Raw genomic sequence first — 23127 nt, forward strand, 5'->3', positions numbered from 1 at the left:
GCCTATTATGCTGCACATTGTTCTGTAATCCGTTGGGTGTGGAAGATTGTATTTTTACAAAGTGATTGATGGCTTTTTTGTAAACATGCTTTGTGCCTTAATGTGTGTCTTTGTTCTCAGGTGGGGAAGACTGGAGCTTATCTTCAGTTCCTTAGCATTCTGTCGAGGATGTTGATTCGACTGATGGAGGTAGATGTTTATGACGAAGAAGAAATTAACCTCAGTAAGTGCTTATTTTATATTTAATCTAGACCCTGGCATGCCTTTAAACATCTATCTATAATATTATAAAAACAATATTTATAGCATGCATTTCTTGTCTGTCACACTTAAAGTTTCAAATTTCTGTGTCACACTTCAAAAGACATAAAGAAACAAAGACAGTTATTTGACACAGAAGTCAGAATGTAGGCAACCTCTCAGTGATCTTAGCATTCACACTTTTAAAAACACAGAAAATCATCTTCACATTAGAAGCAGAATAGTACATCTGTTTTACATGGTATTACGTAGTCCTTATAAAATAGTGGTTGAAACTTTCAACTTTGGTGGGAGCATAAAACGGGCGGTATCGGATTCGCCCCCCCTTTATACGCTTCCCCCGATTTTCCTTAAGGCTGATCCGATACTGCCCGTTTGACGCCTTTGCCGAAGTTAAAGGTTTTGCCCAGTATATTATGTGGCTGTCTGGACCGTTCTGCTGGAGCCCTGCTGTACTCCACTGAGCGAGTATCAAGATTCGTCATCGCATGCTGCATGCTGCACAACCTTGCCCTTGTGAGGGAACAGCCCTTGCTACCGCCTATCCGGCAAGACCCTGAGCTGGAGACGGAGGAGGAAGTGGAGGAAGAGGCAAGGAGGCAACAAGGTCCGCAGGCCCTGTCTGCCATGGCTCTGCGTGCTCACCTTATTCATGAGCGATATCACTAACCTCAATGACACCTCACAAGTCGCCAACAGTCTGACACTCCCCACCCGTCCTCTCCCATGTGACCATCTAATTGTCCTCCTTACGATTACACATTGCTTCCTCCTGCAACTCATCGCATAAATAAAAAACACCATCAACTGCGACTTCAAATACAAATTTATAAACTTACACATGAAATCATGTATACAACATTGCACGATTCACTCTTGTACATTCCCTTACTGCCTGTCGTTCATGTGCCTTTGCCTTTCCTAGTGCTCCTACGAGGTGCATCCCCAGTTGCTGGAGCATGGGTGGTGGAAGGCTGCTGACCTTCAATTAAAGAGCATGCAGATGGCCTTGGAGGACGACCACGAGCAGCTCTGGACCGGGAGGGCCCGGCTTCAGACTGCACCATCTTGGCCTGGGCCACAGCAATCTGGTCTGGCTGGCTGACAGGCAACAACAAGGGCACTGGCAGAATGGCAGGAGTGGGAGCAGGAATGCTCTCATCCTGAGAGAGGACAGCAGGTTCATCTGCTATGGCTCCACTGCCACTCTCCCGGAGCGGCGCCTCAGCAATCCTGGTGATATGTTGGAGGACAGATTGCTGGACTGTGTGACACCCTGGAAGCCCCGTTCCACAGTAGGCACAATAGCAGCAGTCTGAGCCTGGAACACAGCAGTCTGAGCTTCCAAAGTAGCAGTCTGAGCTCCAAATAAAGCATGCAGAGTTTTGATGACATCTGTTTGTGCTGCAGTGGAAGCTTTTTGTGCTACAATGGAAGCTTTTTGTGCAGCAATGAAAGCTAAGACATCGGTCATCAGACGCTGCGTCATGGTGGGTTCCACAAGTGTGCTGATGGAGGTGACCACCCATTCAATGTGGGAAAGGATGGGCGCCAAGCTCTGCACAAAGCCCTGTGCCAAGTTGGAGCTGGACACCTCCATGCCCTATGACATTGTCGCAGGTTTTCTGGCAGGCTTTCCAGTGCACCAAGCATTTGGTTGTGTACACCCATCAGCTGTCTTCTGTAGCTTGGCCCATTGAAGTCATCATCTGACTCCTTGGCAGCAGAACCATCGTGCGACCTCGCCCTCCGGCGAGCTGGCACCTGCAGTATTCTTCCCCCTGCCTCAGCTCCTGCGCACTTGTGCCCAGCATCTCACCTCTTTCTGTCCACCTCTTGCACCCAACGTCTCTAGTTCATCAGCAGAGAACCTTGGTGCATGCACTCTCGCAGGCTTGGTACCAACTCATGTCGGCAGATTGGTGAGATCTGGCGTGCAGATTGGAGGATGTGGGATTTAGTGGTGCACAACCTTTATTCAATGTTTTAACATAGCTCATCAGTGTGTAAACATAGAGATGGGACCTGCATCTGTGTCTTACGTGTGTGATGCCTGATCTCCATTCAGACTCCGTGCAGACAGTAAACTGTTATTTTCAGCAAATAACAGGTTCCAGCTACCTTTAAGAGATTTCTAAGAAACATCCTCCCTTTAAGAGATTGAGCTCCTCTGGTGGTGGAAAGTGCAAATTGCATTGATTCCACCTGCTAGGCCTGGAATGGAACGCTGATTGCAGGTGAGTCCTCGGGTGGGTTGAAACTTGCGTCCTGCCAGCACAGGGGCCATTGGGCATGGGGTAATAGCACATCACGCTACCTACGCCCAAAAACGACCCTTATCCAACTTTCCCCCCACAGTGTCCAAAGTGCAGCGTTGCATATGGAAGGGCTGTTTGTTGGTGGGTGGGTGACGGGGGGTGTCATGCGTGGAGCAGTGGTGCAGTTGGTAGGATGTGCCACTTGACACTTGAATTCACTCACCTTGACCACTCGAGTCAAATCTTTGAACTTTTTCCTGCATTGCATCCACGTGCGTGGTACAATGCTCCTGGCATTCACCTCCAGGGTCACTTCCTCCCACTGTCTCTGCAGCTGGCGTATGGAGGATCTCCTGCCACCCTGCGGGTACAGGATGCCCTTCCATACGTCCACCTCCTCCATCAAGGCCTCCATGCACGCTTTCTTGCAAGTCCAGCCATTCCACTTGCCCTCCTCCACCGATCGCATTGACAGTGCACCTCCCCTTTAAGAGGTGCAGGCTGCTTTTAAGTAGTGCTGGCCACGCCCCATATCGCGACTCCTGCTGGTGCGTGCAGCCAATCAACGGCGCAGGTAGCGCTGGCTGAACACAGGAATCAGGTAAATGATCAGGCAGCACAAATCTCACATCGCAATGACCAGGTGCGGGTTAATCATGCACCGTGACATTCGATAACCCCCGTGTTTGGATTCGGGGGTTATCGAATTTAAACCCCATTAAGTTTTCATATGTTTGTATCCCACAGCGTAATTTCAAAACGGCGGAGAATAATGGAAACTGAGGGTGGTTACAAGGCAGTGATTGAGTTGAGGGTTCAGAAGATACGATTAAACATAAGAGTGAATTGAGCAATTTATAACCATCACGTGAGAGTGCAGAGTTGGAAGTTTTAGGTTTGAAGACACTCTTTAAACAAAAGTCTGGCTTTATCTTATAAGTATGTAATGTTCAGTTCTATAGATGGTTTTATTCAATGGTGAGGCTGTTTTCTTCTTCATAGCAGTTGTTAGCAGCTTTTTGCACGAGACTGTCCATGCACAGTGAAAATGAGCAATGGTGGACACAATAACAAGCTTCCTTGAATTATTACAGGGAAAATAATATAACTAGAAAAATGTTATAAGACTGTAATTTGGCACATGCACTCTACTGGTACTCAAGTGTGTTGTTATCATTCATGCTGTCAATAGACTCCTCAGTTATATTACCATCTTCTAACTCACCACCCGTGCCTGTTATGACATATTTAAAGCTTTCATACTTACATTGTTAATTTCTCAAACTAATAAGGGTATAACAGCCATTATAAAGCCAAAGGGGTTAGAAATCATTATCTTAATGGGAAATAATGTCGATGTTATCTAATTGTCAGGAGATAATGCTGATCATGTTCTGCAAGCATAGGTTGTTTTAATATGATGTGAGGAAATCACAGTAATCACCTTTAATGGCGCTAGACATTTACGCACAGAAGATTGAATCTTTGTTACTGGAAATGTGCAGCAGCAGAATTGAGTGGATAAACTTAAAATTTCATTTCCATTTGATCTTTTAGAAGCCAAAGAAGATTCTGTCCCACAACAGAAAGAGAGCATACTGTGGCCTGATTTGGAGACTTTCAGTAAATTGCCATTTGACTACATTGTTCATGATCCAAAGTATGAAGATGCAAGTTCAGTTTTTTCAAGGGACCTTGCAAGCAACAAAGGTCAATCATTTCATCATTTTAAATTCTGTCAATGTATAGCCAGCAAAAAATTGTTCCAATTATATTAAAATTATTATATTATTATTAAAATGTTATATTAGATTAAAAACTTACTATAATGGATCAGAAGCCGGCACAATGAAAATCCAACCCTATTACCTTTCAAATTAGAAGATTTTACTGAGTCTCTCCTGGGTCTTCCAGTTGACCTGCCCTTTAAATGCTGGTAATTCCTTATAGTTTCTTAATCATATCCAATAAAGCAACTCTACCTGTGTCGAAGTCTGCCCTCTCCATGCTGGTGAGAGCCTACTGAAAAAATCATGCACTGTCTGGTGCACTGCAGCTACCAGTTAATGCCAGGAGAGGAAGATCTGCCTTATGGAGTCCAGAACACAGGTGCGAACACAGGTGCATGTTCTGTGCTTGCATGAAATGCCTCTGACTTACAGATAGTAGCCATGATGTGGAGATGCCGGTGATGGACTGGGGTTGACAAATGTAAAGAATCTTACAACACCAGGTTACAGCCCAACAATTTTATTTGAAAATCACAAGCTTTCGGAGATTATCTCCTTCGTCAGGTGAGCATGGGATTCCTTGAACATTTTGCGTTTATAGTCAGAGAACAATACCTGGTGATTACAGATAATCTTTCCAACTGCCCGTTGTCAAGGCAATCAATGTGTTCAGACAGAGAGGTGTTACCTACAGGACCACCGAATATACAAACAGCCAGAACACAAGACAGAGAGAGAGAGGGAGAAACATCCGAAAGGAAGAGAAAGACAGAGAATGACCCGTTGTATTAAAAACAGATAACTTTTTTTCGCTGGTGGGGTTACGTGTAGCGTGACATGAACCCAAGATCCCGGTTGAGGCCGTCCTCATGGGTGCGGAACTTGGCTATCAATTTCTGCTCGACGATTTTGCGTTGTCGTGTGTCTCAAAGGCCGCCTTGGAGAACGCTTACCCGAAGATCGGTGGCTGAATGTCCTTGACTGCTGAAGTGTTCCCCGACTGGGAGGGAACCCTCCTGACTGGCGATTGTTGCGCGGTGTCCGTTCATCCGTTGTCACAGTGTCTGCATGGTCTCGCCAATGTACCATGCTCCAGGGCATCCTTTCCTGCAACGTATGAGGTAGACAACGTTGGCCGAGTCACAGGAGTATGAACCATGTACCTGGTGGGTGGTGTCCTCTCGTGTGATGGTGGTATCTGTGTCGATGATCTGGCATGTCTTGCAGAGGTTGCCGTGGCAGGGTGTGTGGTGTCGTGGATGCTGTTCTCCTGAAAGCTGGGTAATTTGATGCGAACGATGGTCTGTTTGAGGTTGGGTGGCTGTTTGAAGGCGAGTAGTGGAGGTGTGGGGATGGCCTTAGCGAGGTGTTCGTCGTCATCGATGACATGTTGAAGGCTGCGGAGAACATGGCGTAGTTTCTCCGCTCAGGGGAAGTACTGGACGACGAAGGGTACTCTGTTGGTTGCGTCCCGTGTTAGTCTTCTGAGGAGGTCTATGCGATTTTTCGCTGTGGCCTGTCGGAACTGTCGATCGACGAGTCGAGCGTCATATCCCGTTCTTTCGAGGGCGTCTTTCAGCGTCTGTAGGTGTCCATCGCGTTCCTCCTCGTCTGAGCAGATCCTGTGTATTCGCAGGGCCTGTCCATAGGGGATGGCCTCTTTGACGTGGTTAGGGTGGAAGCTGGAAAAGTGGAGCATCGTGAGGTTGTCCGTGGGCTTGCGGTAGAGTGAGGTGCTGAGGTGCACGTCTTTGATGGAGATTCGTGTGTCCAAGAAAGAAACCGATTCTGAGCAGTAGTCCATGGTGAGCTTGATGGTGGGATGGAACTTGTTGATGTTATCGTGTAGTCTCTTCAGTGATTCTTCGCCATGGGTCCATAGAAAGAAAATGTCGTCGATGTATCTGGTGTATAGCGTTGGTTGGAGGTCCTGTGCAGTGAAGAAGTCGTGCTCGAACTTGTGCCTGAAAATGTTGGCGTATTGGGGTGCGAATTTGGTCCCCATGGCTGTTCTGTGTGTTTGGGTAAAGAACTGGTTATTGAAGGTGAAGACATTGTGATCCAGGATGGCATCTGGAGATTGGCTGTTGTTGGTGTTGAGTATTGATGCTGTTGCAGCGATGCCGTCATCGTGGGGGATACTGGTGTAGAGTGCCGAGACGTCCATCGTGGTGAGAAGTGTTCCTGGTTCAACTGGTCCGTGGGTACTGAGTTTTTGTAGGAAGTCTGTAGTGTCGCGACAGAAGCTGGGGGTTCCCTGTACGATGGGTTTCAGGATGCCCTCGACGTATCCAGAGAGGTTCTCACACAGGGTTCCGTTGCCTGATACGATAGGACGTCCGGGTGTGTTGGCTTTGTGTATCTTTGGGAGGTGGGACGCAACACGGGACGCAACCAACAGAGTACCCTTCGTCGTCCAGTACTTCCCCGGAGCGGAGAAACTACGCCATGTTCTCCGCAGCCTTCAACATGTCATCGATGCCGACGAACACCTCGCTAAGGCCATCCCCACACCTCCACTACTCACCTTCAAACAGCCACCCAACCTCAAACAGACCATCGTTCGCAGCAAATTACCCAGCTTTCAGGAGAACAGCATCCACGACACCACGCAACCCTGCCACGGCAACCTCTGCAAGACATGCCAGATCATCGACACAGATACCACCATCACACGAGAGGACACCACCCACCAGGTACATGGTTCATACTCCTGTGACTCGGCCAACGTTGTCTACCTCATACGTTGCAGGAAAGGATGCCCCGGAGCATGGTACATTGGCGAGACCATGCAGACACTGCGACAACTGATGAACGGACACCGCGCAACAATCGCCAGTCAGGAGGGTTCCCTCCCAGTCGGGGAACACTTCAGCAGTCAAGGACATTCAGCCACCGATCTTCGGGTAAGCGTTCTCCAAGGCGGCCTTTGAGACACACGACAACGCAAAATCGTCGAGCAGAAATTGATAGCCAAGTTCCGCACCCATGAGGACGGCCTCAATTGGGATCTTGGGTTCATGTCACGCTACACGTAACCCCACCAGCGCAAAAAAGTTATCTGTTTTTAATATAACGGGTCATTCTCTGTCTTTCTCTTCCTTTCGGATTGTATATTCGGTGGTCCTGTAGGTAACACCTCTCTGTCTGAACACATTGATTGCCTTGACAACGGGCAGTTGGAAAGATTATCTGTAATCACCAGGTATTGTTCTCTGACTATAAATGCAAAACGTTCAAGGAATCCCACGCTCACCTGACGAAGGAGATAATCTCCGAAAGCTTGTGATTTTCAAATAAAATTGTTGGACTATAACCTGGTGTTGTAAGATTCTTTACATCTGACTTACAGAGAGAGAGAGAGAGAGATTGTAGGTCCAGATCCAGCTGGTTGGGTAATATTTGTTACAGGACGGAATTACCAGTTATTAACCAAGTCTGGTAATGTCACTTAAATGCAAGAGGAGATGCAGAATGTTAATTTTATAAGATTAGAGTATACACTGGTACTTAACTGTGAACTCGTGGATCCAATGGTCAGGATTATAGAAAGTTAAGCTACATGGCCTAATTATCCTCCTCTCACCCATTTTCATCAGGACCTTTACTTCCTGGCCCAATTTTATACTATTGTAAGTGTATAGATTGTTCCACAAATTTGCATTCCCAGAGTGGAGCTTTCCCTGCCAGGGGTGCCTATCCAGAATTTGGGTTAGCGGGCAGCACAGGATTTTCTGTTTATTAAAGTGAGTAGATGGAAGCATACACTCTCACTGTACTAAGCTCCACACTGGGAACACAAATTAGTAAAATCTATCCTTGTATGCTTCTGCCTGTTGCTTACCAAAGTTCCCTAACTTAACAGGATATAAAGCCAATAAGAAAGAAGATGACATCTATCTGCGACGCCATACAACACGAATGAGGTTGTCCAAATATGCTGCCTATAACACATACCACCATTGTGAGCAGTGCCATGAATACATGGGTTTCAATCCCAGATGCCAGGTATGCATGTGGCTGGGATGGGAATTAGTAACAGTACTGTTGTTTAGAAATTCATTGGTTTTATGTCATAGGGCATGATTTTAAAAGAAATCTGCAGGGGCGGAGGGGCAAAGAAAATTGAGTTTTTTTGGAGCAGACTGGAATCCCGGCTCCAACCTGCCGAAGAACGCGCATGACCCAGAGTCATCTGAGTGCGCGCACCGTTCCTGAACCCGGAAGTCCTGCCGGCAATTAAAGGCAGCAGGACGATATTTAAACCACTAAATCAAGTACTTAAAGTACTTGAAATGTCCATAATTCCAATTAACAATGAAGGCAAGCGATTTTAACGCTGCCTCAACGTGCTTCTCGTGCTGTGTGAAACACGGCATTGGAAAGTAGTCGGGTTTGAGCTGTTTAAATCCCTGTTTGACAGATGGGGATAAAAGGTGAGTTATTGCAGCAGGGCACTCAGATCGCTCAGACAAACTTTTGGCTGGGAGATCTTTGTGTTTAGACTGAAAATTCTTGGTTTCCACTCAGAATTGTTCTGTTTACACCTATTTACCAACTTTTTGGACCCCCTCAAACTGACACCATCAGGATGGGGTAAGCGATGGCTGCATTCACCAGTACATCTGAGGACGAGGAACATCACCATCCTCGCCAGGCACGGCATGTACTTCCGCCACTTGGAGCTCCACAACACAGTGCTACGCCACAGGCACCTGCACAGGAGCAGAGAGTGGAACAACTGAGGGAGTGACGTCGCAGGAGGCACTACCCTCATCAGAGCACCTACAGACCGAGGCTGAACTTCCTGGACCTCCCTGAGGAGCGGTGCATACGGAGGCTGTGAGTGAGTCACCAGGTATTCGCAGACATCTGCAGCCTCCTTCATGCCTAGCTGCTCCCGGCTGGGCCAGGCAGCATCTCATTACCCGTCACTGTTAAGGTGACCACTGCCCCCAACTTCTTCGCCTCGGATCATTCCAGGGTGCCACCAGTGACATCGCCGGGGTCTCTGTCATCTGCCCACAAGTCCAGGTCATCGATGGTTTATTTCGCAGGGCCTCGCAATACATCAACTTCCCCATGGACGACCTCAGCCAGACGGAGGGCAGTGGGATTCCACTCTGTGGCTGGTTTCCCACGAGTAAAGGGTGCAATCGATTGTACGCATATAGCAATACGAGCATGAGCCAGGACTGTTCATCAACAGAAAAGGGGTATCACTCCATCAACGCTCAGCTCATTTATGACCACTGCAAAAGATTCCTTCTCGTGTGTGCGAGATTCCCTGGCAGCTGCCATGATTCGTTCATTCTGAGGGAATCCAACATCCCGCCCCTCTTCCACGCACCAAACAGCCTTAAGGGCTGGCTCCTCGGGGACAAGGGATACTCCCTGCACACGTGGCTGATGAAACCTTTGAGGGACCCCATCAGCGAGCAACAGCGTCGATACAACGACAGCCACATCGCCACCAGGTCTATAATTGAACATGCGATAGGACTGCTGAAGATGCAACTTTGGTGCCTCGATCGTTCTGGGGGAGTGCTTCAATACGCACCAGCAAGAGTGGGTTGCATTATAGTAGTGTGTTGTGTCCTGCACAACATGGCACAACAGAGTGGTACTGCTTGATGAGACCCCTTGCCCTCATCCAGCATCCACATCTGCAATGAACATTCCCACAGTATTTCAGAACATTGTAGTCAGAGCTTGCAGCAGTCTCTTCCCTGGTTTCCCTCAGGATTCTTTGATGTAAACCATCAGATCCAAATGATTTGTCGAACTTAAGTTTGAGTAATTTTACCACCATTTCTTTTTGAATATTCACCTCGTTGAGTGTTCTACTGGTAGCTCTACAATCGCAATATCCAGCTTCTCTTTGAAAATTGAAGCAAAATATTTATTTAACATCTCTGTCATTCCTTCACTCTCCACTATAAGCTTGTCTGCTTCATCTGTTAGCGACCGTATCTTTGTCACGTTTCAGGATTTTTAATCATTTTGTTTCTTCACAGAAAGTATTTGGAAATGGGTTATGATTAAGTGTTAAAAAGCAACAGGATGCTGGCACTGAAGATGTATATTAAGGCCAGACAATGGAATGTCACAGCTCACTGACTATTTCAAACTGATAAATTGTCTCATCCTAGGCAAATTAAGCCAGGTTGTCCCTTATTCATTTTGAGAATAAAGAAAAAAAGGAAGAAAGAATAGCAGGAGACGTTCTTTTTAAACCCACATCCCAAGAATGGGGGAGAAGTAGCCAGTTTAATCATGGGCCTACTGGTGAATCAATGATTGGGAAAGTAGTTAGAGGGACAGCCTCATATTGGCTGGTACACAGAGAAAAGGGACAGAAAGATACAAAGTCAGATATGTCTGGGGCGGTACCTGGTCTAATGTCAAAGACTAAAGGCACATGCAATGATTTGAGCTCATTCTGCAAACTTTCTTCTTGTACCCAAAGTAAAAAGTCTGCTTTCATGAGCAAGCTTTCGCTCTGTATGAACCAAAACGTGTGCGCAAAGTAAGTTGGCATAGGTGAACAATTATTTTTTCATTGCTGCCAGATATTACATATTAATTCTACTACATCTCATGCTACTTTGGAAGACTGATAATATCAGCCATTTCCTGTAACAAACTGTACCATTGGACAAGTTTATTTGCGATGTGTCATTTACAGAAGCACTAGAATAGGCAAGTTATTGAATCAGTTCAACAACACCATCAACATCCTGGGGGTCACCATTGACCAGAAACTTAACTGGACCAGCAACATAAATACTGCAGCTACAAGAGCAGGTCAGAGGCAGGGTATTCTGTGGTGAGTGATTCACCTCCTGACTCCCCAAAGCCTTTCCACCATCTACAAGGCACAAGTCAGGAGTGTGATGGAATACTCTCCACTTGCCTGGATGAGTGTAACTCTAACAACACTCAAGAAACTTGACACCATCCAGGACAAAGCAGCCCGCTTGATTGGCACCCCATCCATCACCCTATACATTCACTCCCTTCACCACCGGCGCACAGTGGCTGCAATGTGTACCATCCACAGGATGCACTGCAGCAACTCATCAAGGCTTCTTCGACAGCGCCTCTCAAACCCGCGACCTCTACCACCTAGAAGGACAAGGGCAGCAGGCACATGGGAACAACGTTCCCCTCCAAGTCACACACCATCCCGACTTGGAAATATATCGCCATTCCTTCATCGTCGCTGGGTCAAAATCCTGGAACTCCCTACCTAACAGCACTGTGGGAGAACCTTCACCACACGGACTACAGCGGTTCAAGAAGGCAGCTCACCACCACCTTCTCAAGGGCAATTAGGGATGGGCAATAAATGCCGGCCTTGCCAGCATGCCCACATCCCATGAACGAATAAAAAAAATTCAGCGGTCTGAAGTCAGTTCACAAAGGTTTAATCGGACAAACTAGTCAAAGGAAATCCTTTGAAAACTTCCATAAGGAGATATTAGGTAACAAAAAGCTTGGTCAAAGCGGTAGGTTTTAAGGAGCATTTTAAAGGAGGAAAGAGAGGTAGAGAGGTGGAGAGGTTTAGGGAGAGAATTCCAGAGTTTATGACCTGGGCAGCTGAAGCCAGGCTGCCAGTGGTAGAGTGATTAAAATCGGGGATGCGCAAGAGGCCAGAATTGTAGGTCTCGGAGGGTTGTAAGGCTGGAGGAGGTTACAGAGATAGGGAGCGGCAAGGCTATGGAGGGATTTGAAAGCAAGGATGAGAATTTTAAAATTGACGTCTTCCCAGACCGGGAGCCAATGCAGGTCAGTGAGTTGGTGCGAGTTGGGATATGGGCAGTAGAGTTTTGGATGAGCTCAAGCTTATGAAGCATGGAAGATGGGAGGCTGGCCAGGAGAGCATTGGAATAGTCAAGTCTCAAGGTAACAAAGTCACGGATGAGGGTTTCAGCACCAGATGAGCTGAGGCAGGGGCAGAGGTGAAAGCAGGCAGCCTTGGTGATGGAGTGGATATATGGTCGGAAGCTCATCTCACGGTCAAATAGGACACCAAGGTTCTTAACGGCCTGGTTCAGTCTCAGACAGTGGCCAGGGAGCAGGATAGAGTCAGTGGTTAGGGAACGGCGTTTGTGGTGGGGAACAAAAACAATGACTTTGGTCTTCCCGATATTTAGTTGGAGGAAATTTTTGGTCATCCAGTACGGACAAGCAGTGTGACAAATCAGAGACAGTGAAGGGGTAAAGCTGGGTGCCGTCAGCGTACATGTGGAACCTGTCGTGTTTTCGGATGATGTCACCGAGGGGCAGCATGTAGATGAGCAGTAGGAGGGAGCCAAGGATAGATCCTTGGGGGACTCCAGAGGTAACGGTGCAGGAGCGGGATGAGAAGCCATTGCAGGTTATTCTATGGCTACGACTGGATAGATAAGAATGAAACCAGGCGAGCGCAGTCTTACCCAGCTGGACGACGAAGGAGATGCGTTGGAGGAGGATGGTGTGGTCAACTGTATCAAAGGCTGCAGACAGGTCGAGAAGGATGAGGAGGCTTAGTTTAGCACCTTTACATATTTAATTGGAGTGTGGATGAGGTAAAAGATGGGGAAATACATACATATACACAATTATATATTATAAATTTAAAAAGCAATGTATTCGCTTAAATTAGTTTAGACAACTATTAGGGTCCACATTGCATTGTATTTTGCTCAAACTGTGCCTTACATCTAATCGTGAGATCTGACACAATGTGGTTGAAACTAGCAAATAGAACAGTATGAACTGGTATGGGTACAGTATTAGGCACCACATAATTTTGTACTGTGGGCTGCGTATACACCTGTAAAGAATAAAATTCTGCTCCTCTTGATTCTTAATGTGCAGATAGAATCTCTCATTTGATAATTTTTGCAGTTCTTCAGAAAGACAGATATAAAGTGTAATAAAGAAATATTTCTTCTGCATGGCAAAATGTATTCAGAACTAATTTCACTTTTTTGTTTGTTTTCTGTTAGCCATATGATTCCACACTCCATGCCTTCACCTTTTCCTGCTCAATGTTGGGAGAGGAAGTCCAGCTCCACTTTATTATTCCCAAATCAAAGGAACATAATTTTATTTTCAGTCAACCTGGAGGCCAGCTGGAAAGTATGAGGTTGCCATTTGTTACTGACAAGGTGGGAAACTATCACGTGATCATTACATAAAACTACAATTATACTGCCATTTGTTGTGGTTATGATGAAGGCTGACCTAACAGAAATAATTAGACATTTTTACAATTTACTACCTTTTACTAACATTTGCAGGTAGTTTAATAAATTTGTTCCAGCTTCTGTACATGAGACTGAGAGTAATAACAGGAATGAGGCAAATTAGGCAATGCTTTTCGTATAATACCCAAAGAGTAAAGTGTTTCTACCTTTGTGTTAAGGGCAAATGTTGCCCGTAGGATAGGTAAATGTAGTTTTGCCCTGTGGCAGTTTTAACAACATTTACCCACAGATTGCTGGTTTCATCTCTAATTTTCTGCAAGGAATAGGGATCTAACACCCATGAAGTGGCTTGTGGAGAAGGGGTGGGCAAGCTAAAAACAGAGTGGGAAGGGACTGCTAATGCCTGACGAGGAAACTTTTTCTTAGCAATCACAGCAAGGCTCAATTGAAGTGGATATTACCAGGAATTCCATGTTTTCAGTGGAACGAAAAAATGTAAGTGGATTTGTGTTGCAGTCAGAAAGGAATCCTATAAATCTGGGGATTTAAAAAAAGACATGGGAGAAATGATCAATGTCCTTAAAATGATTTCCATATAAATATTCTCAGTTCCTCCTGTGGGAGACACCTGGAAACGACAGATATGAATGCATTCCATTACCACATGACATCCGTCATAATTTCACCATTTCTGGGAAATGACTTACCTTTCCTTCCCAAAATCCCTCCTCCACCTTCCATATACAAAATGAAAGCAGATTGATACAGTGGGATTTTAAGTACAGGAATACTTATTGGCAAATAAAACAAATTCGACCTTTCCTGTGGCAGGTCAAACTTCTTTGCTGTTGTTCGCTTGTGTTTATGATCTTACAGTTTATTTAATAGTTATCAGTGAGATCTAAACTGAATTCCATACCTGAAATGACTAGTTTATTTTGTGTTTATTTCTAAATACCTGAATTTTGTTCAATATTGGTTTTGAAGTGAGTGATCCATTTAAATACAGGGACTCCAAAACCTCAGAGGGGGAAAAAATCCCTTTGCGGATGAGTGCCATCATTTGACCCATTTTGTTGTCAATTTCACACTATTGTAGGTAGCATACATTGTTTATGGCTGGACCACAGATACAGTGGTTGGTATTGGTGTATATATGTATGTGGGAGAAGGGAGCGGTGAAAGAAATCCATTTCCTGCTGGGCTAGTGTGTATGTGGGGAGAGGAGGGATTTCTGTCAGTCTGGTCGTGTGGTGTTAACGGTCAGTTCAGTGATCCATTGGAAGAGGTTGGGTGGGTTCTGCACTTCGATCACTGGAGGTATAGGGATAAAAAATGGTGATGTTCCATGGGGGATGACTGTGCCCATATCTATTTGGGAGGAATAAAGATCAATCCCTCATAGTCTATTTGTAGAGTATGCAGACATCATCCTTTGAGGTGTTGGTGGGACAGTTGGGCTGGTGATGTGCATGTGTCTTGTCTCTGAAGGTGCAGTAGCGAGTATGCAGCTGTTTCATTTCACCTGATAAGGTGAGGATAGATGTGAGAATGAGCTTTGTAAGTTTCCCAGAGTTTCGCACTTGCGAAGATGAGTTCAGTATCAAATTTTATTCTTGCCCCTACTAATCTGCACAAAGTCGAGAACAAAGAAAAGTCCAAAAAATACTTTGCTGCTTTAAAATGGTAATTTCATATCTCCTATCACATTCCAGTAGTTTAACATTTATGCAATTAAACTTATTGAATCACAGCATGACAATTTAAAACCTCTGTTTTGTGCCAGAATCCAGACTGCATAAAGAGCCCAGTCTTTACACCTACGACTGGACGTCATGAACATGGTCTTTTCAATCTGTATCATGCTATGGATGGTGCTAGCCATTTGCATGTCCTAGTTATCAAGGAGTATGAGATGGCCGTGTACAAGAAATATTGGCCAAACCACATCATGCTAGTCCTGCCCAGCATCTTCAACAACGCCGGAGTTGGTATGTTTTAAAAGTAATTCGTATGAATTCCTTTTGTATTTTTTAGACATTGCTGTAAAATCATATCCAGTAAAACGGCCTTTCAGTCAAGCATCTTGCTTCTAATTTGAAATGCTTTTGTTGGTAGATTTTTGTTCATCCTGAGTCCCATCTGGAGTAAAGCTTTTTGTACAGTGTCAATGGTTTTTTGAGCATCATTGGTAGCCCACAGACTCAAGTAGGTTGGGCCGGGATTTTAAAGAAATACATAAATTCCGGAAAAAGACCACAAATTGTTGTTGTGAATCTTCCCTTATGAGCATGACATATAGTTAAAATTAATATAGGTATGCCATATATAATTAATTGAGGTTTCATTATTGCTACAGTTGTTTAGCTTTATGAAATAGTCAGTGGAATAACACCTCAGCCAACTCATACAAAGTGCGTTTGTTTTGTACTTAACTGTATTTTGTGCTGGATTATAAGGAAGAGGCTTACAAATGTGATGTCCTTGATCAGCTGAATATTTTTGTGTCCAGTCAAATCATACTTAAATCTCATTGTAATTAAGAGTGGTGAACCAATATTAACAATTTAAGTCAAGAACAAATTGTACATGGTAAAAGGTATTCATATCAGGATTTGTTTCAATTAATTTCAACACATAAATGAATGCAATTAAATTAAATCAAGTTAATAAAAACTCTTCAAATGTTTTTGTCCCACATTTTCTTTTTATCAGTTAAAGCCCAACACTTGCTAATTTCTGTATAGGTACTAAATATTAAACAATATTGTTCTCGAATCCCTGTAAACTGTTTTGAAAATTAAAATCTGAGAGGCTGTAAATGGGTTATGAGCAAGGTGGTCAGGGATGGGCAATCTAACAAATTTCTGTTCTGCCTGGAGCCTCCATACTCCAAAACTATAACTAATCCGTTAGGATGGATTGAATTATGACTAAATATTTATGTAGGTTAAAACTGTTCGAAGGCAAGTATCTCAAAGAAAAAAACTGTACTTTCAAAGTCAGTGGAGGAAACTCTTTGGTAGTCATTCTGTATGTTAAACAGCCAGGAAGTAAATATATATTAGAGGAAGAAAGAAACAGTTTAAAAAATATCAAGTTTTGTTTCATAAGATGTGACTTTCCTGTTTTTGTTGACCTTGAATAGCATCATCCCTACTCCCACTACTGCAAGTTGTTAGCAGTGTCTAAGACCACCCTTCAATAAGGGTAATTTTAACCCCCAAGGACAGGTGGGTTGGGGGTGGGTGGGAAGGTAAAAATGTAAAACCCGACCCTTAACCCGCCGGCTTCCGGTTTTAACAGAGGCGGGTCGGGAGGCCGGCGACCAGTCCGTTCTCAGGAGGCGGGTTGGTCAGTAAAATCTTTTAATGAGGCAACGGGCCTCCATTTTAATTGCTTTTTTATTTTTAGCTCCGGGGGCCGGGATTCCCGGGCCTTCTGCTTCACGCCATGTGAGAGGAGGTGAGAAGGCCCGGATCAACAGGTAAGTGCCTTTATTGCACTGCGTGTGGTCCAGGAGGAACAGAAGTGTTTCCTTCAGGCCCAACAAGCTTACCTGCCGCGATCCCGCACATGTGATCGGCCGACCCCCAGCCCCCATGTTTGACTCCCTTGATCTCTCCACGCAGACCCCCCGATGTCCAACCCCCTCCACTGTGTCTGACCCCCCCACTGTGTCTTCTGACCCCCCCCCCCCCCGATGTCCGCTGAACCACCCCCCCGATGTTCAACGCCCCCCCCCCCAATGTTCGAACCCCCCTCTGATGTCCGACCCCTCCCCACCGATGATTGACACCCCTGGTGACTGACCCCCGCCCCCCCCAGTTTCCGAGCCGATACTCCCGCCAACGATGTGTGTCACACACACACACACACCCCCCCCGCCCCGCCCGATGACCGACCCCATCACGGCCCCCCCCAATGTCCAGCCCCAAGCCCCCAATGTCAAACTTACCTCCGTTCTGCTCCCTGGCTGCTTTTCCATCCGACAGCCTGTCAATCTGGCTGGCTGTTGGGTGGGAAACCTGCTGAAAAAATGTAAAAGTTGCCCTTACATCAAAATTGTACGGACGTCCGGGAAACCCATACTTCCAGGTTTCCTGTCCAGAAATACTCCCTGGCCCCGCTCTCCATGGCTGGGAGTGAAAATCAAGGGTCATGGCTCTGTTGTGAATATCGCCATCTATTGGCTATGCTGTGAATGCCACCTTTCAGCTTGTCATAGCTGTATCTTGTTCACATGGGACTGAATTTTGATCATGTGAAATGCGAACTTGTGTGAGACTTCTGAAAATTCCAGTCTGGGATTTAGCGGAGGGTATACTTCATATATTTAGAGGCTAAGGTACGAATGATGATTCAACAATGTGTTATGCTGAGTTCTCATCAACGTATATTCTACATAAATTCTAATCCTCATTCATAGTTGATTACCATTATAATTATACACTATGTATAATTCACATTCACATCTAGGGCGGCTGGGTTGGAGAATGCGGGGGCTCCTCTGTGGAGCCGAGCCAAAGGTAAGGACTCAAGGAAAGGAGGGAGGCAACCCTATGAGGAGAGTGGGGAGGAGGGAGGCGACCAAGTGACCGGCAGTAGGCATAAAGCTACTCCTGGCCCCACAAAAATCACTGTAAAAAGTCTTTTGGGGCTGCTTTTTTAGCCAGCTCCAGAGGTCCCTTTTAGGTGCCGCTCCGCACATTGGTACATGAAAATATGCATCGGGGTCCTATAACCAGTATGAGACCCTGATTTAAATATTTTAATAAGGCTCCTGCCTCATTATCTTACAGAAATATAAAGTACTTTAAAGAAACTGCTTGGTATGACAACCTCAAAGTCTCAAACATCTAGCAGAAGTTATATTTTATGTAGAAGTGGGCACAGTAGCCTAGTGGTTATGGTACTGGTCTAGCAACCCAGAGGTCATAAATTTAATAAATCTAGCACCTGAAGAAGCGATTATGAAAGCTCCTGGTTTGTTGTAAAAAACCATCAGGCTCATTAATGTCCTTCGCCCCTACCTGATTTGATCTACATTTTTTTTCTTCATTCATGGGATGCGGGCGTCGCTGGCAAGGCCAGCATTTATTACCTATTCCTAATTGAACTTAAGAAGGTGGTGGTGAGTCACCATCTTGAACCACTGCAGTCCGTGTGGTGAAGGTTGTCCCACAGTGCTGTTAGGAAGGGAGTTCCAGGATTTTGAGCCAGTGACAATGAAGGAACAGCGATATATTTCCAAGTCGGGATGGTGTGTGACTTGGAGGGGAACGTGCAGGTGGTGTTGTTCCAATGTGCCTGCTGCCCTTGTCCTTCTAGGTGGTAGAGGTCGCGGGTTTGGGAGGTGCTGTCGAAGAAGCCTTGGCGAGTTGCTGCAGTGCATCTTGTAGATGGTACACACTGCAGCCACAGTGCACCGGTGGTGAAGGGAGTGAATGTTTAGGGTGGTGGATGGGGTGCCAATCAAGTGGGCTGCTTTGTCCCGGATGGTGCTGAGCTTCGTGAGTGTTGTTGGAGTTGCACTCATCCAGGCAAGTGGAGAGTATTCCATCACACTCCTGACTTGTGCCTTGTAGATGGTGGAAAAGCTTTGGGGAGTCAGGAGGTGAGTCACTCACCGCAGAATACCCAGCCTCTGCTCTGCTCTTGTAGCCACAGTATTTATGTTGCTGGTCCAGTTAAGTTTCTGGTCAATGGTGACCCCCAGGATGTTAATGGTGCGGGATTCGGCGATGGTAATGCCATTGAATGTCAAGGGGAGGTGGTTAGACTCTCGCTTGTTGGACGTGGTCATTGCCTGGCACTTGTCTGTCGTGAATGTTACTTGCCACTTATCAGCCCAAGCCTGGATGTTGTCCAGGTCTTGCTGCATGCGGGCACGGCCTGCTTCATTATCTGAGGGGTTGCAAATGGAACTGAACACTGTGCAATCATTAGCGAACATCCCCACTTCTGACCTTATGATGGAGGGAAGGTCATTGATGAAGCAGCTGAAGATGGTTGGGCCAAGGACACTGCCCTGAGGAACTCCTGCAGCAATGTTCTGGTGCTGAGATGATTGGCCTCCAACAACCACTGCCATCTTCCTTTGTGCTAGGTATGACTCCAGCCACTGAAGAGTTTTCCCCCTGATTCCAATTGACTTCAATTTTACTAGGGCTCCTTGATGCCGCACTCGGTCAAATGCTGCCTTGATGTCAAGGGCAATCACTCTCACCTCACCTCTGGAATTCAGCTCTTTTGTCCATGTTTGGACCAAGGCTGTAATGAGGTCTGGAGCCAAGTGGTCCTGGCCGAACCCAAAGTGAGCATCGGTGAGCAGGTTATTGGTGAGTAAGTGCCGCTTGATAGCACTGTCGACGACACCTTCCATCATTTTGTTGATGATTAAGAGTAGACTAATGGGGCAGTAATTGGCCAGATTGGATTTGTCCTGCTTTTTGCAGACAGGACATACCTGGGAAATTTTCCACTTTGTCGGGTAGATGCCAGTGTTGCAGCTGTACTGGAACAGCTTGGCTAGAGGCGCTGCTAGTTCTGGAGCACAAGTCTTCAGCACTGCAGCCGGGATGTTGTCAGGACCCATAGCCTTTGCTGTAACCAGTCCACTTAGTCATTTCTTGTTATCACGTGGAGTGAATCGAATTGGCTGACGACTGGCTTCTGCGATCGTGGGGATCTCGAAAGGAGGTTGAGATGGATTAATCACTCGGCATTTCTGGCTGAAGATGGTTGCAAATGCTTCAGCCTTGTCTTTTGCACTCACGTGCTGGACTCCCCCATCATTGAGGATGGGGATGTACACGCAGCCTCCTCCTCCTGTTAGTTGTGTAATTGTCCACCACCATTCACGACTGGATGTGGCAGGACTGCAGAGCTTTGAACTGATCCGTTGGTTGTGGAATCACTTAGCTCTGTCTATAGCATGCTGCTTTTGCTGTTTAGCATGCATGTACTCCTGTGTTGTAGCTTCACCAGGTTGGCACCTCATTTTTAGGTATGCCTGGTGCTGCTCCTGGCATGCTCTTCTACGCTCCTCAATGAACCAGGGTTGATCCCCTGGCTTGTTGGTAATGGTAGAGTGAGGAATATGCCGGGCCATGAGGGTACAGATTGTGGCGGAATACAATTCTGCTGCTGCTGATGGCTCACAGCGCCTCATGGATGCCCAGTTTTGAGCTGCTTGATCTGTTTTGAATCTATCCCATTTAGCACGGTGGTAGTGCCACACAACACAATGAACGGTGTCCTCAGTGTAAAGACGGGACTTCGTCTCCACAAGGACAGTGCGGTGGTCACTCCTACCAATAGTATCATGGACAGATGCATTTGCGACAGGTAGATTGGTGAGGACGAGGTCAAGTAGATTTTTCCCTCGTGTTAGTTCTCTCACCACCTGCCAGAGATCTGGTAGCTATGTCCTTCAGGACTCGGCCAGCTCAGTCAGTAGTGGTGCTACCGAGCCACTCTTGGTGATGGACATTGAAGTCCCCCACTCAGAGTACATTCTGTGGCCTTGGTACCCTCAGTGCTTCGTCCAAGTGGTGCTCAACGTGGAGGAAGACTGATTCATCAGCTGAGGGAAATGTACTGAGCTGAGGGAAATTAGTTGCTTAGCCAATGCAGGAAGTACAGAGCAGCACTGGTGAAGAACTCTGGTGTGTTGGTTCGGGAGGTTACAAAGAGAAGCAAATTAGAGCAAAATACAAACTTGTATATATTCTATACTTTTTGAAAATACTGCACTATGGGATTTTACTTATTTTCTCAGATTCGCCCATCTGATTAGCAATTCTCTTATTTATGTTTTAGGTGCAGCTCATTTTTTGATTAAAGAACTGTCCTATCATAATTTGGAATTGGAACGTAATCGGCAAGAAGAGCTTGGAACTAAACCCCAAGATGTGTGGCCGTTTATTGTCATTGCAGATGACTCTTGCGTGATGTGGAACAGTCTTAATACTGAAATCTGTAAGAATTCTACCAGGTAATCAAAGCATTCACACTTCAAAACTGGTCATCTGCTCTGCTCTTGAGAACTGAAATAGAACTCTTTAGTTTATCGTTTTTGCTCTGAATCTACCCAGTTATGTAGTATTATAAGTGTTGTTCAGACATCTGCCACTCAACATAAACTTTTCGTCTCATTAATTTTCAACAAATAAAGCTGATCCTAGAGCTTAGTAGCAGTTTCAGTACTGGCTGTGGCTCAGTTGCTAGCACTCTCGCCTCTGAGTCAGAGGTTGTGGATTCAAGACGCACTCCTGAGGCTTGAGCACAAAATCCAGGCTGATACCCCAATGCAATACTGAGGGAGTACTGCACTGTCGGAGGTGCCATCTTTCGGAAGAGGCGTTAAACTGAGGTCCTGTCTGCCCTCTCAGGTGGACGTAAAAGATCCCAGGGCGTTATTTTCAAAGAAGAGTAGGGGAGTTATCCCCAGTGTCCTGGCCAACATTTATCCCTCAAACAACACCACTAAAAAAACAAGATTATCTGGTCATTATCAAATTGCTGTTTGTGGGAGCTTGCTGTGCGCAAATTGGCTTCCGCGTCTCCTACAACATCGATACACATCAAAAGTACTTTGTTGATTGTAAAGCGCTTTGGGACGTCCTGAGGACATGAAAGGCGCTACATAAATGCAAATCTTTCTTTCTTTTCCGTTTGAAGTATTAATCATCTAAAAAAAACGGAAGTAACCATTTCTCCTGTCCAAGTTGATGTATCTAATGTATAGACAATTAAAATTAGGTAAACGTGACAAGTTAGTGAAAACCAAAAAATCGAAACCTTTTCTCCACTTCACATCATTTTGCCTTAAGTAACAACTTTCATATTTTAATTGTTGGAATGTAAGTGCAGTTTAAGCAATATGCATTTCAATACTGCATTCAGAGCTCAATATATATAAAAGACTATCGTAACAAATAATGTTTTTGAATTTGGTAAAACAAAGAATAATTTATTCCAGTCATGGAATAAACTGTGTTTTAATTCCATGTAGGAAACGCGGCATCAATTTGCACATAGCCTGGCCCCACAAACAGCAATCAGGTGAATGATCAGATAATCTGTTTTTAGGAACATAGGAATAGGAGTCGGCCATTCAGCCCCTCGTGCCTGCTCCGCCATTTGATAAGATCTTGGCTGATCTGTGATCTAACTCCATATACCTGCCTTTGGCCCATATCCCTTAATACCTTTGATTGCTAAAAAGCTATCTATCTCAGATTTAAATTTAGCAATTGAGCTAGTATCAATTACCGTTTGCAGAAGAGAGTTCCAAACTTCTACAACCCTTTGTGTGTAGAAATGTTTTCTAATCTTGCTCCTGAAAGGTCTGGCTCTAATTTTTAGACTGTGTCCCCTACTCCTAGAATCCCCAACCAGTGGAAATAGTTTCTCTCTATCCATCCTGTCTGTTCCCCTTAATATCTTATAAACTTCGATCTGATCACCCCTTAACCTTCGAAACTCCAGAGAATACAACCCCAATTTGTGTAATCTCTCCTCGTAACTTAACCCTTGAAGTCCAGGTATCATTCTAGTAAACCTAGGCTGCACTCCCTCCAAGGCCAATATGTCCTTCCGAAGGTGTGGTGCCCAGAACTGCTCGCAGTACTCCAGGTGTGGTCTAACCAGGGTTTTGTATAGCTAAAGCATTAC

At 45.5% G+C, this 23127-nt stretch overlaps 1 protein-coding gene across 2 annotated transcripts in view; it reads left to right on the plus strand.

Moving 5' to 3' along the window:
- The window catches only part of greb1 (growth regulating estrogen receptor binding 1), a 205571-nt gene that overhangs the window by 149987 nt on the left and 32457 nt on the right, over positions 1–23127 (plus strand). For both annotated transcript variants that reach the window (XM_067984281.1, XM_067984280.1), the window contains 6 exons: positions 121–223; positions 4077–4229; positions 8115–8257; positions 13246–13407; positions 15233–15437; positions 21271–21445. In XM_067984281.1, the coding sequence (XP_067840382.1) occupies positions 121–223; positions 4077–4229; positions 8115–8257; positions 13246–13407; positions 15233–15437; positions 21271–21445 (941 nt within the window). The remainder of the gene's footprint in view (positions 1–120; positions 224–4076; positions 4230–8114; positions 8258–13245; positions 13408–15232; positions 15438–21270; positions 21446–23127) is intronic.

This window comes from Heptranchias perlo, chromosome 5 (genome assembly GCF_035084215.1).
Source record: "Heptranchias perlo isolate sHepPer1 chromosome 5, sHepPer1.hap1, whole genome shotgun sequence".
NCBI lineage: Eukaryota > Metazoa > Chordata > Chondrichthyes > Hexanchiformes > Hexanchidae > Heptranchias > Heptranchias perlo.